This window comes from Monodelphis domestica, chromosome 1, assembly GCF_027887165.1.
Source record: "Monodelphis domestica isolate mMonDom1 chromosome 1, mMonDom1.pri, whole genome shotgun sequence".
Lineage (NCBI taxonomy): Eukaryota > Metazoa > Chordata > Mammalia > Didelphimorphia > Didelphidae > Monodelphis > Monodelphis domestica.
This window is the reverse complement of record NC_077227.1, coordinates 408,825,332-408,841,048: the sequence shown is the minus strand read 5'-3', so window position 1 is coordinate 408,841,048 and position 15,717 is coordinate 408,825,332. Positions and strand designations below refer to the sequence as shown.

General features: G+C 37.9%; 1 protein-coding gene across 3 annotated transcripts in view; it reads left to right on the top strand.

Annotated features, from left to right (window-relative positions):
• The first annotated feature begins 472 nt into the window (after positions 1 to 472).
• TPX2 (TPX2 microtubule nucleation factor) overlaps positions 473 to 15,717 on the top strand; it is a 60,107-nt gene continuing 44,862 nt past the window's right edge. For 2 of the 3 annotated variants that reach the window (XM_007474463.3, XM_007474462.3), the window contains exons 1-3: positions 473 to 618; positions 6,054 to 6,169; positions 15,504 to 15,662. In XM_007474463.3, coding sequence (XP_007474525.1) covers positions 15,560 to 15,662 — 103 coding nt within the window. In that variant the 5' untranslated portion in view covers positions 473 to 618; positions 6,054 to 6,169; positions 15,504 to 15,559. Of the gene's footprint in view, positions 619 to 709; positions 876 to 6,053; positions 6,170 to 15,503; positions 15,663 to 15,717 lie in introns of those variants that run through there. The other variant, XM_001364503.5, reaches the window with a different exon arrangement.

Below are 15,717 nucleotides of genomic sequence, written 5' to 3'. Positions count from 1 at the left end.
TCCAACCTAGGGAGGAGAGGAAGGGCTTGGAACAGTCCAGGACCTCTCTACAACCAAGGGATGAAGGGGAGTATTCAGCTTTCCAATGTGGAACAGTTCAATCAGTAGCATCAGAAAGAATATTTTGAGACAGTTCAATAATGGATCTACTAGCAGGGACAAGTTCACATTGTATATCATGAAAAGGGATGTTTTTATCTGCAATTATGAACATGTCACAGAGTTTCATAGAGATAAAAAAAAAATTTAAATAAACAATCCGCGCTTCCCCTAGTGAGTATAGTTGGGAAAATCCAAAGCGCTCGCTAGCGCCACGCACAGCCTTCTGGGTGTTGTAGTTTACACACGATCTACTTCTCCATTGGTCGTGGCAGTCCAAGGACAACATTTCCCAGCAGGCTCCCGAGGGCCGGGACTCGGCTGAGAAAAAGGGGGGTGTATTTGTACTCTCTTCCTTTCAGTGGGCTCTCGGCCTGGCCAATCGTAAGGCGTAGAGTCCCGCGCTCCCTGTCCTCTGATTGGAGGATTCAGACTCAAAAGTCTGCTTTCAAATCTTTAACGGGTAGCGGGTGGAGTTGCAGCAGGCGGACGGGTATTGCTCGGGCTCTAAAGCTGGAGGTGAGTGGAGAAGGTTTCCCGTCCCCGCCTTCCTCTCCTTTGCTCTTCGGCCTCGGTCTCCTTTCAGGTCTCGGAGCTCCGCAGCCTCTCTGAGGTCCTGGGGTAGACGAGACGGCGGGACCACGCCTTGCAGAGGCTGTCTCTTTGTCGCCCAATTTCCCAGGGTTTCTTTCCGGCCTCGCCTGTACAGATGGTGATCTGAGTGGGCCTTGTCCCCTACCTTCTCCTCTTTCCTTCCTCCTTTCTCTGGAGAAACGGTAATGACAACGCTGAGGGGTTCATCCGCCGGCCTGGGGGTCCGGGAGAGGGGAAGCCTGGCATAGCATCGGTAGCTCGCGTTTTATTGCGCTTTCCTCTCTGCGAGCCTCAGAGACGGGGAAAAGGGAGCTCATCTCTATCCCTCTTTTACAGCTGCAGGACCCGCGTCTGGCTCCAGGATAGTGATTGACTCAAGATTATTCAATTACTGAGAGCTAGAATTGGAACTCAGGTTTTTTAACTCCTAAGAATGGGGAGTGGGTGTGGGTAGTCCTCACCCTCACTCCCATTTATTTGAGTTTAAGGTACTGTATACAAAGCACTTTTCCTTCCACTGTCTATTAGATGGATTGCTAAATATTGTTCCAGTTTTGCCCTTGTTAAAAACGGACTCAGGTGAAGTGATTTTCCTAGTCCCACTATTCAATTTTTCCTACATTTATTAAGGACCAGTTATAACCACAGCTCTAAGGTAGGGAGTAGTGGTGCAGAAACGTTTGTTACAGGGAAAAGTGGATTTGAATTCCAGGGAACTAGATAATGCATCTTCACTTTGCTACTTAAAACTTCTGTAACCCGGATAAGTCACTTCACTTTTCTCACCAGTTTCCTTACCTGTAAAAGTAAGTTGTGTGGGAGTGGATGATGTCTATAGCTTTAAATCTATGATCGATCCCTGCCTCTTCAAAGAACTCTCATTCTATTGGGCATAATAGGACACGTATATAGATGAGTAAATATGAAGTAATTAGGAGTAGTAAGACTATTAACAAGTACAACTGGGAACCAGTTAGTAGTTCTTTAAACTGGGCCTCTCACCTATCTTTTCTGACCTACTGGTATAATTTCCACTAGGAATAGATAGTAGTCTCATTTATTTTATTTTTTATATTTTAAAACTTATTGGGGGGGGGGGAGCATGCAGATAGATGACTCGGTGGATTGAGAGTTAGTGCTTGATATGGGAATCCCTTGGATCAAATATGGTCTCAGAAACTTCCTAGATGTATGACCCTGGGCAAGTCACTTAACCCCTTTGCCTAGCCCTTACCACTCTTCTGCCTTGGAACCAATACATAGTATTGATTCTACTGTGGAAGGTAAGGGTTTAAAACAAAACAAAACAAAAAAAGAAAAACCTTACTCTGTCTTAGAATTGATATTGGTTCCAAGGCAGAAAAGCATTACAGGATAGGCAGTTGGAGTTAATCAGCTTGCTCAGGGTCACACAGTTAGGAAATGTCTGAGGCTAGATTTGAACTGAGGACCTTTCATCTTCAGGGCTGAATATACATTAAGCTACCTAGCTTCCCCTAATAAACTCATTTTTAAAGATGTGGAAATGAAATCTTAGAGAGGGAGTCATTGTGGTACAGTGGAAAAAGCCAGGGTTCTAGAGACAGGACCTCTTGTCAGTTACTAGCTATGTGACTTTGATTGGACATTAACCTTTGTAGCCCTTAGATGTCATTTATAAAATGAAGGGATTTAGACTAGAATCCCTCAGAAGTTCTTCCCAAGTCTAAGTCTTTGAACCTAGCTGACAGTTTAACCAGTCACACAGCTAGGGAGGATTTTCCTTCTTGGAACACCAGGTCTTATAATGCTCACATCCACAGGGTATAGGGGAAGATTTATGGTTGGGAGACTTGGAGGAAATTTAAAACACTATAGAAAAATGAATTGTCAGTCAACAAGAATTGATTAATTACACTGTGATAAATCCAGGGGATAAATCTAGTGCTTTTTGCATGGCATATAATCTGACTTCATTCTCATGTATTTATATTGCATCTTTCTTCCTTAGACAGCTTGTTCTTGCCTCTTCAATTTCTGGTTATCCAGAGAGTGAGAAAAGATTTTGATTCCTCTTTGCTTTTCATAGGACATTTCTTTTGTTTAGGTGGTAATGCCCAAGTACCTATTCTGGAATGGACTTTACTTCTCTTATAACCATTAAGTTTTTCTCAGTCGTCATTGTAGGCTGGGCCTTCTTTGTATTAGATAGTCTAGGAATATAGGAGTATGAAATATAAACCCTGCTTTCCAAAGATGCTTCCTTTATATTTAAGGATGTATAAAATAAAATGTTTTGAGACTAGTATAAGTTAGTTTCTGATTTATCTTTCAAGGAACCTTGAATGGTTGGGATTTTGTGTGGATGGGAGGCATCTGGTTGGAAGAGAACCTTTCAGGTCCTGTTTTGTTCTCAGGTTCAAATATTTTTTTTTCATCATCAACAAACAATAAAAGCACATTGCAGTCTTGTATTCTGTATGTCTTTCAGACTGTTCATGCTGGTAAAAATGAAGTCCATTGTGCGATATGACAAAAGTCTACCTGTTTTCTACTAATGCTCTCATTGAAGAAGATCTCTGTGTTGATGAGTCTCAAAGATTTTGGATAGCTATGAGACAAGTAGAATGGTCTCTTATGAGTTGAAGGCAGTGGAGGCATGCATGTTGAGTGTGAGTAGTCTAATAAAACTGAGGAGAACAGGAGTAAAACAGGAATAAAAGAAGTCGGGGGAAATGTTAGATAAAAAAGAATATGGCTTGATCATATGAATGACAGTTGGACAGCCCAGGTGTACAACTGGTATCTTTTTGATATCAGGAAAAAGCAAGAAAACCCTACATCCTATATGTTTCATGATCTAATAGGAGAACATAAAGAAGAGCCAGCATATAATACATTCTTGCATGAATGGTTTGGGATGTGTTATTGGAGGGAACATCAAAGGAATGAGATCATAAATTCATATCAGTATAAACATGCTGTAAATTAGCCTAGTAGTAACTAGGAAGAGAGAGCTGCCTGGAGAAATTAAGAAGCATAGAATTCTGTCAGTAGAGGTCTTCAGGCAGAGCTGGACAAACACTTTTTGGTGATGTTATATAGATGTTTAATGCTTCAGGTACAGATTGAACAAAATGACTTCATCATTGAGAGAATAATCTGGGTGAGTAGGGGGTAGGAGAAGAGTCTTTCATAGAGAGGATGAGACTTAAAATGATGGAAAAAATTTATACCCTTTAGAGGTTAATGAACTTTAAAAAGTTTTTTTGAATTCTGTATTTCAATATTTATAATCTTATGTATTTAAATTTTATTCATTTAAAAACATTTTTCTGAGAAAGGACTCATAGACCTCACTAGGCTGCTAAAGGAGCCCATGATATGAACAACCTTTGATTTAGGTACAAGGAAGAGAGGGAATGAGCATATTTTGTGTCTAATTAGACTCTTCAATATGATTTCAAATGTGATTTAAATTACCACTTGACTATATCCAGCCTTTTTTGGGAGTTGTCTTAAAATTCCGTTTGAATTATTTGGATTAAGAATGGGATAGCTTTCCTTCAGTATAGATCCAGCCTTAGATTTATTCATTCAGCCTTGATGAAATTGGCTTCTTACCTCACTGAAAAGGGAGCTCTTCAATAGAAATTAATGTTGTCTTACTAAGTAACTAATTCCTTTTTGAAATGAACTTAGTTCTTGAATATCTGCATGTTGGCCAAGAAGCAGGGAGACACCTTCAGCACCACTGATTTCTTCTCAGGGTACCAGATATAGGAAGGTGATAATTCATTAATGTGAAAGATTAACTTCATTAATGAAAAAGAATTTGTGATAATCCAAGTTAAAGAAGGCGAATTGTTGCCAGGAACATATCATCTGGTAAAGGGGGTCCACAAAATATTACTCTAATAAGAAATTATAAAGATTTTAGAGAAACATGAAAATATCTGTATGAATTGATGCAGAGTGAAATAAGTAGAACCAAATGAAAATATAAACAATGCAAATAAAATACATAATGTACAATATAATAAATAATATCCAGTGATGTAAATGAAGAGACTACTAAAAGGAAGTTGAACTCTGAATAAAATGAAAAACTAATAAAAGTTCCAGGGAGCAGATGATGAAGTATGCATTGATACCTCATCTTTCTTCACCTTGGGTTATCCCTCTTTTTTCCTGAAACCATCCTTCACCTTTTTTCTTAATCTGAGAATTATAACCTAATCATTGCTGCCAATAACAAACCTGGAAAGATGTGTTGGTGCACTAAAGAACTGCTCTTTTATTCCATTCTTTATTACTTTTTTCCCAGCCACTGCTCTCCCATTGTCTTCCCACATTATTAGAACAAGCTTCTTAAGGATTGGGATTTATATTTGTATCCTTGTACTTGGCAGGTTAACTAAGAGCTTAACGATGCTTTTCATTCATTCATCTTGGCAGCCTTGCCAGAGACTTGGGTACTGACCTTAAAGCTTTTTCTTCTGCATCTACCTTGGCTTCCCTTATTCAGAAGTATCCCTACCCAAGATTTGGATCTGTTTATGAGTGTATAGTAATTCATAATTGCCCATAGCTAATATTTCTTTAGTGTATTAAGGTTAGACAGCTCCCAAAGGGAGGTGGTGCAAGTATTATATCTCTATTTTATAGATGGAAGTTAGGGGACTTGCCTAGGATCACAAAGCTAGAAAATACCAGATGTCCTGACTCCAAGACCATTGCTTTTTTCTTGATATATTAGGCCACTAAAAAAGCTTGCTCTTTCTATTCTCACCATTCAGAGATTGCAAAGAAGCTAAGTTTGGCCCAAAATTGCACAGCTATTATTACAATAATGACACTGGCAAAATTTTCACAGAATGAAATACAGTCATCCCTCACTATATTGCAGTTCACTTATCCCAGGTTTAAAAAAAAAAATCTTAATTCTGTATCTTGTAATTACACTTATGGAACACACTATTGGTTGATGGAATGAAAGTTGACCCACCGCAGCGCTGTGTTCTGTGTCTTGAATGCTGATTGACTCAGTGATGGTAGGTTAATAAAGAGTGTGGAAAAGGTTTATAGGAGAGTGGGAAGGGTTTATAAAACCTTAAAATATATATAAATAACAAAATAAATATAATGCTGCTACTTAGCGAATTTTCACCTATCATGGGGTCTCTGGAATGTAACTCCTGCCATAGGTGGGCGATCACTGTATTTACTCATCAGATTGTAAATGTTTCTTCAATCATCATTAGGTTTTTGTTTACTCAAGTTTTGTACTGATCTACTTTTTATTCCTTTTCTTCTTCTATCTAGTTACCTCCAAACTAGAAGAATTTATACCCATGCTAAGACCTCTTTGTTTTTTATAGGACTGCTGTTAGCAGAAAGTGCATTCCAGGGTTCCAGATAATTTGGAAGAGGTGGGAAAAGTTATATTGGACTTCTCACTCCCAGCCTATGGGCAAGTGGGCCCACAAACTGAGAGGTAAGTGGAGATTACAGTCTGTTTCTATAGTGAAAAGCATAAGAGAAAAAAGGATAAGGGGAAAATAACTTAAGCTAATTTGATAATTTTATTGATAATCTCAAAAGTTTGTAGCTAACTTTGATATGAAGAGAGGGGAGAAAATGGTTGATATGTTTCAACCAATAATATGATTGGACAGATGGCTAAAACAATGGATTTAGTAGGAAAACTCAGGGAAAATGCTTTGCTTGTCCTGACCAAGTGTTCCAGCTAACTCATGTTATAATAAACTGGAAGAGTTTATAGCAAACACTTTTTTTTAAGACAGTGCTACTAATTTAAGCAAAATGAACTGATTTCTGAAAGAAAATATCACATGCGTACTCACATAATCAAATAATAGTTGACTTTCAGGTCATTTTATTTAGTTCAATTCCCTTATTACATAGATGAAGCAACTTGAGATTCAGAGAGGGAAAGTGTTAGTGACAAACCTAGTTATTCTTGGCTTCCTGATCATTTCTGTTATATCTGATCTTTAGTTTTGTTGGTGTTGGGGGGATGGTATTTAAAAAACACAAGCTTGTTAATTCAGTTGAATTTAATGTCATTTTGATATTTCTTTCAGTGTTTTTTGTTTTGCCTTTTAAGTCTTGAAGGGCTAAGTTTCCTAGATTTTTAGAGCTGAAAGAGACCTTTTGAGATCAGCCTAACAGGTTGGTCATTCGATATCAGGTGTACTATCAACTTGGTATTTTTCTTCATTTCTACCGAGTCCTGAAACCAACAAGCTTGTTGCTTTGAGTACCACTATCATCAGTTTCCTCTTGGACCCAGGCATGACTTAAAGTGGACTGTTATTCATAGACTTCTGGAAGTAATTGTTTATCCCCCGAAGGAAAGCAAGATTGTTGAATTAGTTTATTCTCTTAAGAGAAAACTTTTATTTTTTAAGGATAACATATGAAATAGCCTAGAAGGGGTGAGGTGAGGGAAATGTTAGAAATACTATATTTGCTTCAAGTTTCTTGACAGTGATGGATTAAAACAAGTGTTCTTGTGTCCTGTGCTGACTTCTGGGTGTTTGGACACTAGGGGATTGTCATTGGATTTAAAATTGACCCAATTTTGGAAGCTTCTTAGATCTGTTTCTGTAAACAGATCTGGTTTCAACATTGAAGAAGTTAGCAAACTTAAATGTGGAAACACAAAGTCCATTAAACTTCCTTCAGACTTAGTCTGTGACTTTGATTAACAGTTAAGACTGCATACTGGATTATGTTGCCATTTACTGGCTCCTGCTAATCCCTCATGTACAAGAAAAAAATATGTAGGTGTTTTCTCCCTGGGCATGATGAAAATAACTTGACTCCATTTAACTTCTGGTGCTGTAACTAGATCTCGCCTCTCTTGTGAAGGGAGGCAGGAGTGTCCCTTGGGAATCAGCACTAATAGGATGGTCGGTGGTAGTTATTTGTACTTGCTACCTAATATTTTTTTTAGATTATTTTGCTAACTCTGATTTACCTCAAAGAAGTGATCTTCCCCTGCTACTTACAAAACTAGAACCACTTCATGATTTATAGGGTATTTTCTTTTACTATTTTAAATAGCTAAGTTAATAGGGATCTTACCTTAGGACCTTTCCCAGCAGAATTTGCTGGGGTGCTTTATAATTTCAGTTCCAAAACAAAGAAGAAAGTAATATTTTCTGAAAGCAATTAAATGTCAAAAGTTTTAGCTTCATATTTTGCCTGTTGTATAATTTAATTTAATTTATAGTTTTTCTCTTGTGGAACTGAGGCTTACTTAACTTTACAAGCTGGATGGAGGCTAGGGGGCATACAAATTTGATTTTCTTAAGAGGATTGCAGCTATTTTACTACTGCATCAGCACTGCTTAGAATATACTGTCTTGCAACTAACTCTACTCTTCCACAACCAGTACCATTTGATTTATGGAACTTGTCTAATCTATTTTTAGATGGAGAGGGAAGAGAAATAGAAGGCTATGGGTGGCTGATATCATGGTTTCATGGGAATTGAGGGTTTACGATGTAACTTCTGCAGTTCTTTCTTATAAATACTTATTTTTCTGGTTCTCCTTTTTTCATCAGTCCTCTGAATCCCATGCAGAAACTTAAGTTTGTTGGAAACCCATGAACTTTACAGCTCACTAACACTTTCTTTTTTTTGTCAGGGGCTTTAAACACTTAGGTGCCATTTACTCATAAAGTTGTATGAATTGCAGTAGAGATTTAGAAGCAGAAATGAAATGGGAAATATAGACAACTCTAATTAGGGAACAGATTTTCAACAAAAATTTGAGCACATTGTGAGCAAAATACTGTGCTAGACATCCCAGGTGTTCTATACAAGGAAGTATGTGGAAGACAGATGCTATCCTCAAAAAACTTATGGCCCATCAGAGAGACAATTCTTAAGTTGTTTTTTTAAACTATTATCTTATGTCTTAGAATCAATACTAACTATTGGTTCCAAGGCAGGAGAATGGTAAGAGTTAGGCAATGGGGGTGAAGTGACTTGCTCAGTCTCATAGGTAGGAAGTGTCTGAGGTCAGATTTAGATTTGAACCCAGGATTTCTCTGTCTCTAGGCCTATCCACCCTGAGCCACCTAGCTACTCCTGGCAACTATTAAGTTTTTAGCTGTGTGCTTATCAGATCATAAGTACAATAGAAGTTCATGGAATTGAAAGTGATCTCATTGGCTAGTAATCATAGATTTAGAGCTGGCCCATGGCTTTAGTACATCCAGGTCATCTTTCCAATCCCCTCATTTCAAAGATAAGGATATAAGCCCAGAGAGGTTTAGTCATTTGCCCAAAGTCACAAAGGTAGTAAGTCAGAACTGGGATTTGAACCCAGATCTTATGACTCTGAATCTATGTCATTTTCCCCTCCACCACCCTACCTGTGAACTCATTCTAGGTTGGAATACTTGGGAGAAGGTTGAGAAGGGAAGTAGGACTTGCACTGGTTTTTAAAGAATGGGTGATTTTTAGGGAGTGGGTACATTTTGGGCCAGAATAATATAAGTAAAGATAAAAGCAGGTGGCAATATCTATTCCCATCCATGTTTTAAAGGAAATATTGAGAATATGGATCTAACTGGAAAGAAGTCTGCTTGGTGGGGAGGACTGATGAGAAGGCTAAGTAATGAGGGTATAATCTAATTTGTGGAGGTCCTTGAGAGACCTAAAGAGTTTGAACTTGACATAACAGGAAACCTCTTATAGGTTCTTGGTCAGGAGAATGACGAACATTATTTACTTTCAAGTGAACAGGTGTTCATTAAGCACCTCTGTGTCTTCTACACCAGGCATTTGAGGGGGGGGGGGGGCTTCCATTAGGGAGCATACATCTCCCCTTTGAATTGCTGGCAATTGAAAGTCTTAAGATAGAGACAGACATCAACTTGAGTAAAGTGGATAAGAATGATGATTCTGTTTTTTCTGATACTTTTGTTTCAGAGCATTTTTTGTTATTTGTTTACTTTGCATTTCAGGCACAGAAGTGCCACTCTCAAATTGTTTCTAGAATGTCATCTGAGAGAAGATTTTAGGTGATTGTGCAAGTAATTAAAATCAATTATTTGGAGCATGAACCTTAGATACCATCTAGCCAGATTACCGTATTAGACAGATGAGGAAACTGAGGTCCAGGGAGGGGAAATGCCTTGCTCAGTTAGTGACAGAACCTGAAGTATGAGGTGCATCTGCTGACTGCCAGTTTAGGGCTTTTTATGGTACTACATTGTGCTTTTTTTGCATTGTTGTGTCTTGTGTCCCCATAGCATTTGTATTTCCCCCCATGTTTGTAAGTTACAGACTTTGTAAGCCTTCCAAGCAAAGTAAAACATTTCTGCTTTCATACCTGGTTGATGTATGGCTCTAAGTAAAAAATATACAGACAAGCAAATACTTCTGTAGAAAGCCTGGTGCTGGGAGGGAAAGAGACTGGAGGTCAAGAAACCTATTCTAATCTCAGCTTTTCCTCTTGGTAGGTTACTTCTCTTCAGGTCTCAGCTGTCCTCGATGTCAAATAGACTAGCTGGTGTCTTAAGGTTTTTCCTGTCTGCAATTCCATGGGTGGATTGACTTCTTGCAGTTACATTCAAACCTTGATGTAATAGAATTCCCTGGGGAAGTAGGCATAGAATATTAGAGCCAGTAGAAACTTTGACTTTTCTGTTTTTCCTTTTATGTAAAACCCAGAAAAGAGAACTTTCTTGACAAAGTTGACATGGCTAGATAGTGGCAGAGCTAAAACTAGAACTGTTTCCTGACTAGTGTTCTTTTATCCATGATCAAGATTCAGTAGAATTTACCAGTAAACTGAGGGTTAAGCACCAAAGCCCTTTTGTTTCAATGCTTATTGAAAAGGGTTTTCTAAACTCCCAAAGTCTACTTTTCTACTTATTGATCTTGCTGGGACTTAATTTTCTTTCCAATTATTGTTTGGCACTAAAGAAAGAGTTGAAAGGATAGTGAAAGGAGAGAAATCCTTGTTGCTTCTCCCCTGGATTAAGAATAGTTTATTGACTAAAACTACTTGCATTTTTTGTGTTTCCCTTCTTCAAACCTTCATTTACATTGCCACCAAAGTAACCTCAATGCACAATTTTGATCATGTCACTCCCCTTGCTTGATAAATAAAATTTGAATCATTTAGGCCTTGCATTTCAAGGCTCTATGTAATCTGACTATAGTATGCCTTTATCTAGCCTTTTATCTTCATCATATTTACTTCACTTGTTCCACATTACAGCCAATTGGCACTATTGACCATTCCTCACCTCAAGATTAGCTGCCTTTTGACTGCTATGGTTGACTCCTAAATCTGGAGCAACACAATGATAATCTATCTCTCTCTGCTGAAATCCTTTTTCTTTTAGACCTAGCTCAGATATTATTTCCTCCATGAATCTTCTTTGGAATTTTATTCTGGTCATTCAGATAGAAGTGAATCCTGCCTCTTCATATCTCTCAAGCCACTCTATTGCTCTTTTCTGTATTTATAGTCTTATTTGTGTAATAATTGTGTGTTGATGTTTTATCTGATTTCCCACCCTACCCCTGTATTATAAATTCCTTGAGAGAAAGGATTGTGTCATTGCTCATCTTTTTATCCTCAAAGCTTCGCTTATATCATTCTTCTCCTCTATACCCCTAGCCTCTTGAAAAATCTGCTCATTTCTTAAAACTCTACTCAAATGTTATCACTTCCATTAAGTCTTCTTGATATTTCTGTCATTGAACGAACCTACCTAGCATTTGCACCTGACATTTGTGTTCAGTTTTGAATTGTAGTCTTTTATATGTCATGCACTCTACACTTGATGAGGCAGGGACCATTTTAAAATTTATCTTTGTATAACTTTCAATGCTGAGTATAGCTTTCTGAAACTAATAGGTTCCTTGAGTTGAACTTTTACTCTTGTTATTAGAGAGGATGTTTTCTCTTTTATTCTTAAAGAGTAACTGTCAGAAATAGCTGCCTTCCAATGAAGGGTCTCCTAATTTTGCCACACTAAAGCTCTGGCATTTTGCATCAGATTCAGCTAATTTTGAAACGTGATGCTGAATCTCTTACTTGGCTGCTTGGCTTGTTTGGGAGAATGCGATGACGCATGTGCTTTTTTTTTAAAGTGAGGAGTGTTGACAGAAACTCAATCCTGATTGAAGGGTAGAGGAAAGTGTCCAATTCCCACCATGCCTGTAGCTCTGTTAACAGTTGGTTTTGGCCTTGGCTTATTTTATTTCCCACTTAGCTCCTGTGGGCTTTAAAAAAAGTTTCTATGACCTGAATTTGCCCCAGCTAGCTACTTAACTCAGTATAATTTTTGGTTTCATTTCTGTACTTGAATAAGTCTTTTGAACTCTGTTTCCTCATCTATTAAAATAAGGGGATTCTTGTGGATGGACCTTCCTAACACTACCTATCACATTTCTGTTTTCTCAATTAAGCAGAACCACCATTGTTTTCATTGAAGAAGATCAGGTTAGACCTCTGTGGAGGCAGAGGGAAGAAAAAAAGGGTATGGTTTGCTATATATATCATGAAGTGGGTGCCATCATTGAGGAATAGCAGAGCAAATTGGCAGATGAATGTAATGAAATATTATTTAACATTTAGAAATATGAAACAATTCATTTCATGAAAATATGGGAAAATCAAGTTGTTTCTAGTTGTTACTGTAAAAGTCCTGCTATAAATATTTTGGTATATATTAGAACTTTGATTTTGCCTTTGACATCCTTAGGAGGGAATATGTTCTGTCATGAAGATTCTTAGACAAAGGATGTTATCAATTTAGTTACTTACTAATTGGAACAATTCACAGTTCCACCAACATATTGAGATTCATTTAAAAATTTTACCTAAATATAGGTTAAGCACTTCTCTCTGTGGGACTCTAACCCTAACCCCCTCCTCCCCAACCAAATATCTTTCTGGGAGTTTATGACCTCAGCAGAATCCTGGTGTTTGGTTTTAGGAAAACCATATATATAAAAATCTAAGGAGAGAAATGTATATCCTCTACAGGAATTTGCTTTAAATAGTGAGATATTTAAAATAGGATTTCATTGATGAAAATGGTTTATGGGCATTTTTCCTTTAACTGTCCAGGCACTATGTTAAAATTAAGTCATGTAAGAACTAATAGGTTTATGTTATGAGGTAGTGTTGATTTAGCAGGTATCTAGGACCTGTGAAGAAGTGTGTTTAGGGAGATCCAAAATTTATATTTGGTTTTATAGCTCTTTAAAAGGTTTATTAAAAACAAAACAAAACGTCCAAACTAAATGATGCCATATGACAGCAGTTCTCAACCTCTCAATTTGTAGCAATGAGAATACATAATGCATATCAGATATTTACATTCCGAATCATAACTGTAGCGAAATAACAGTTTTGAAGTAGCCACCAAAATAATTTTTTGGTTTGGGGTCACTGCAACATGAGGAACTGTAGCGGGGTCATGGCATTAGAAAGGTTGAGAACCACTGCCATATGAGGTGTTTTGGAGGTCTTAGAGTATTGTATAAATTTCAGATATTACCATTCTAATCTTATCTTTTCACACTCCCCACCATCTTTCAGTTCCACAATCTAGTTGGGTTGCTGTTTTCAAAATGTTGTGAGAGGTTGATGGATTATATTCTCTCTTACCTCCTTCCTCTTTTCCCCTTTGGTCTCTTCCATCACATTCCAGCCTGGGAATCATGCCCAGTGACCTGGGATGGGCATTAGATCATGGGAATTTCAAATTTTTCCCATGCCCACTAATGTTTGGTTTACCCAAGCAGGAAAACCTTATAAAATTGTTGGGTAGGATCCTCCTCCAAGATTGTCCCAGGGGCATTTTAATCACCATCACTTAGGAATATTTGGAGAGCCAATCATATCCTGCTGAATAACTTTCTTTAGTACAAGGAGCTTTGAATGATAATGGAGAGAGAAAAGAAGCTACCAGTAGTTTAACCAGGAATAGAAACTCCAATTTATCTGGCCTCTAGTTAGAAAGATAAAATAGGAACTCTTTTATACCTTTTGGCCTTTGCTTTCTCCAACTCCTGGAACTTTTTCTGTTCTACTTTAAAGTTTTTCTACAGACTAAATATTCCATGCAGATTTGGGACCTTTGACATTATAGTTGTGTTATCACCAACCTAACCTCTCTCTCTTGAATGTTAGTCTGATAGCCCCAGCTTTCTACTGCACATCACTTGGATATTCCACCCAGATCAATGAGGAACCTGTCAGTCAAGTGTAGCATAATGGAGGGAGACTTGATTTGATGTCAGAGGACATAGGCTTGAGTCCTTATTCTCATACTTAGGAGTATGTAAGTATGTGACTTTGGACAATAATAATGTTTGAGTTTTCATCTTTATGAAGTGAGAGAGTTGGACTAGATGACTTTTTTTTAAACCCTTACCTTCTGTCTTAGAATCAATACTATGTATTGGTTCCAAGGCAGAAGAGCAGTAAGGGCTAAGCAATGGGGTTAAATGACTTGCCCAGGGTCACACAGCTGGGAAGTATCTGCGACCGGATTTGAACCCAGGACCTCTCATCTCTGGGTCCGACTCTCAATCCACTGAGCCACCCAGCTGCCACCTAGGTGACTTCTAACATCTCTTTCACCTCTAAACTTGTGACTTTCTCCAGACCTAGCCCACCTCCAAACTTTGCCTCATTCTTCCCAATTCTTCCCTTTATACTCCCATATCCAAGGACTTTCCAAGTGTACATTCTACTTCTATGATGCCTCAAAATGGTTATTTCTCCACCATCCTATTGAAGTCTTTTATTACCTTTCACTTTTGTAATAGTCCCCTGAGTAGTCTTTTTGCTTCAGTTTTCTTCCCTCCCTTCAAGCTATTTTCCTCATAGCTGCCTAAGTAATCTTCATTACACCTGGACCAAACTATGCTATAAGCTGCAATACAACCTTCAGTGTACTCCTTATGGCCCTAAGAGAAAACAAACTCTTTAGCCTGCCTGACCTGAGAGACAAGAGGCTTCAACCTCTTTTCCTGGACTGGATTTTAGATTTCCTGCCCTTTGAGCATTCTATATTCTAGATAAAGTGGGCTTATAGTGTTCTTTGTTTCCATCCCTTCACACAGACTGTTTTCTGGGCCTAGAATGTATTCCTCACCTCTCTCTGTTCCAGAATCCTCCTCTGCCTCATTTGTTACAACTTTGGAGAAATCTCTGACTTCTTCCTCTCCTCCCTTAACCCCCCAAGTCTGTTAGTGCTTTTTCCTGGTTCAGCTTACTTTACCTGTACTTCTCTTGGTTCATTTTGGATCCTAGTAGCTTATTATTTCTTTGAGTTCAAGGTTTCTTTAATTTTGAGTTTTAAAAAAAATTTCCATGAAAATACCTTTCACACTGAATTGAATTTGTTGACAGCAAGTTAGCATCATGTCACCAGGTGTTGACAACCCCAAAAGGTCAGGATCCATCATTTTAGATAATTGTTTCCCAAACTAATTTGATTGCAGGATGTTTGTTACTTTGGTAATGTATTTGTTGATGAATCCCCAAAATGCTGACTACAGTGTTAATTGAATATATTCAGTAAACAGAGTGATTTGGAAAATTTGAAAACAATGTGGAAGAAATCAATTCTATTTTTTAACAAAAAGTTGCTGTATGGATTAAGGATTTTTTATATAAACATTATTTAAAACTTAAATTGGAGAAATGTAGATAGAATCATCATTTTTTCAAGTAACCTTTTTCAGCACATTTTTTAAAGTACATTTTGAGTGTCATGCTTTAGACTGCTTCACTCATAAACTGTTTCTTCCTCAGACAGTGATTGCACCACCTAGACGAACTTACTCCTGGATAAAGGAGTGGCAGTGACGATGTCTCAGAGCAGAGCCTCTTACTCCTTTGATGCTCCAACAGCCTTCATCAATTTCACATCTTTTAATAATGAAGATGTCTGTAATGTGGACTCCTGGTTTGGTAGGTATCTGCTTTTGTTGGCAGCTTTGAGACCTGTCTAGTGCTAGTTGGCATC